Source organism: Cryptomeria japonica, chromosome 11 (genome assembly GCF_030272615.1).
Source record: "Cryptomeria japonica chromosome 11, Sugi_1.0, whole genome shotgun sequence".
Lineage (NCBI taxonomy): Eukaryota > Viridiplantae > Streptophyta > Pinopsida > Cupressales > Cupressaceae > Cryptomeria > Cryptomeria japonica.
The window spans coordinates 651,081,454-651,084,273 of record NC_081415.1 but is presented as its reverse complement, the minus strand read 5'-3'; the positions used below and the strand labels follow the sequence as shown (position 1 = coordinate 651,084,273).

At 39.0% G+C, this 2,820-nt stretch overlaps 1 protein-coding gene across 1 annotated transcript; it reads right to left on the bottom strand.

Moving 5' to 3' along the window:
* Positions 1 to 630: 630 nt before the first annotated feature.
* On the bottom strand, positions 631 to 1,551 carry LOC131860384 (uncharacterized). The gene has a single exon (XM_059214789.1). The coding sequence runs from the start codon at positions 1,549 to 1,551 to the stop codon at positions 631 to 633; it is 921 nt and encodes a 306-aa protein (XP_059070772.1).
* Between the last annotated feature and the right edge of the window lie 1,269 nt (positions 1,552 to 2,820).

Below are 2,820 nucleotides of genomic sequence, written 5' to 3'. Positions count from 1 at the left end.
ACAAAAATTGAGAACCAAGGTCCATCTATGCAAGCTTTCACCCAATTAATCCAAGAGGATGGAAAACCAAAATTTTCTAGGACACAGAATAAAAATTCCCTATCCACCATGTCATATGCTTTCCTGATATCTAATTTGATAAGCATCCGATCCACTTTTGCTTGCCTAATTGAACGAATAGCTTCATGTGCTATAATTATGCCTTCCACAATTGACCTCCCAGGAACAAAACCACTTTGCTCTTTTGACACTGTAAATTTGAGAAAAGGTTTCAAACGGCTCATAATGACTTTGGTAATTACCTTATATATCACATTGCACAGAGCAATTGGCATAAAATCACCAAAAGAGGAAGGCTTCTCCACTTTAGGAATTAGTGTAAGGAATGTGCAATTTAGTTCTTTCTCCACTTTTAGACTTACTCTGGCTTCTTCCACCACCCGCCATAGTTCCTAACCCACAATGTCCCAGAATTATTGATAAAAAAGGGCGGGGAAACCATCTGGACTGGAGCTTTATCACCCCCATTGCAAATACAGCTTGTTTGAATTCCTCCATAGAGACAGGTTTGCACAAATATTGATTTTGGTTTTCTGAAATTATTTTTGGAATGTTCTTTAAAAGAGTTTCCTAATGTTGGGAGTCTAAGTCCTGGTTCTTTGATAACAACTCAATAAAGAAATCCACTACTTCTTTGTTGATCTCTTCCAGTTCATTTAAAACCTCATTATTCCTGTTCTTAATACTCGTCACCTTATTCCAAGATCTTCTAACTTTGACTGAATTATGGAAAAAAATTGTGTTCTTGTCCCCTTCCTTTAACCATCCTTCTCTTGATTTCTTCTTCCAGTAGACTTCTTCCCTTGCTAATATTTCATTCAATTTTAATTTTAAGGTCTTCTCCTTATTAAAAGCCTCCATTGTTATTCCATGATTTAAAATCGAGCACTCTAGATCCTTTAACTCCGCTTCAACCTTGTTTCTATTATCAAAGATGTTCCCGAACTTAATTATGTTCCATTCCTTTAATTTTCCTTTGAGGTACTGAAGTTTTTTGAAAAATATGAAAGCTTCCGAGCTTGGTCTCACAGGAGCCTTCCTCCATGTTGATGCATCAAACTCTTTCAGAGTAGGGTCCATTGACCATATTTTCTCAAATTTGAATGGACACCGAATTGGAGCACAATCTAAACAAATGAGAATCTCAATGGGAAAATGATCCGATCCCGCTAAGGATAAAACGTTGGCTTCAAACAAAAGAGGTTTAGTAGCCCAGTTACCTCTCAGAAAATATCTATCCAAATTCTCAGCAATATGGTCTCTGCTAATCCTCCTATTCGACCAAGTATAGGAACCTTCATTCATGGTCTTTACTTCTCGTAATCCATTATTAAAAATGAAAATTTGAAAGCTCAGTTGGGATACCGTGATGCCCACCCTTCCCCCTATCTTATCACTAGATTCTAGACTAGCATTAAAATCTCCCCCAAGCACCACCAATTCATGGGAAAGATAACTTAGAGTAATCGAGATTTGATTCCAGGTATCCATCTGATGCTTACCTCTCGTAGGTCCATAAACATTAATCAGAAAAAGTCACAATTGATTCCAAAAGAGTGAACCTTACACACGTGCCATGAATGTGATCGAGAAATTTCTTCAATCTTGATGAGATTTGGGTTCTAGATAATACCCAAACCCCCTGAAGATCCTTATGCACTTGAGAATATTCCTTCCTGGACTCTCCCAACACTTAGCCAGGTCGCCGCATCTTCTCTACTGAGCTTAGTTTCCCGCAAGAAAATATTTGGATTCACCTGATCAAGCCCTTGCTTGATCAAATGATGTTTGTTAGGGGCATTGAAGCCCCTGACATTCCAACTAAGGATCTTCATTGATCTTCAGGAAGGGTAGCTCCCTTTCCTACTGATAACTTTGACTGGCCTTTTGCATTACCTTCTATTGCAATCCAGACTCTGTTTGGTTTATGACCCCTCGTTCTCTTTTCTCCAATAGCCACTTTTTCAGTTTGAGAGGTCGACTGCTGAATAGTTCTGCATTCTAGAATATCTTCTTCATAAAAAAACCCCCCACTCTTCTTCAACTTCCTCCACATCCCAAGAGTTGTCTGCATTTTCTTCTTTTAACTTATCCTCCTCTGTGATCCTGATTTCACTATTCTCCTGCAAATGAAGATCCTTTCTCTCTAAAGGGTTGACCCCATGGGATCCCCCCATACTTGCGTCTATTACATTCATTGCCACCTCCATCTTGTTTAATGCTTCCTCCACTAACTGTGTGGCATCCAGATTGGCTGTTTGAAATGCCCCCCCCAAATTATCATCCATCTTTGGTTTCACAACTTGATGTGCCAGATTCACCCTCTTTGTTAGTTGCTTATGAAGTTCTCCTACCTTGGGACAGTTTGATTGTCCATTCTCTCGATTTATTTCAGCAAAGTGTTCAACTCTCACTTCCAAGGAATCATCGATTTGTTTTCCTTTCAGGCCTATCAAGCATACTTCTTTTGAATGACCATCTTTGTTACAAACTGAACACTTCTCCAGAGCTTCCTCAACCTTCACTTTCTGCATCCATCTCCCTGCGTTTGTGTTGATTTCTATCCATGTCGGGAGATAAAATTTGGTTTCCAGCTAACACATATCCTCGCGTAAGAACTAAAATCCTCTTTAGAAATAGCTTCATCCGACTTAATGTAAAACCCCAATTTATTCCCAATCATCTAAAAAATATCCTCATTCCAATACTCCCTGGGAAGATTATATAAACACAGCCAGACTAGGACCTCCTCCATTGAGG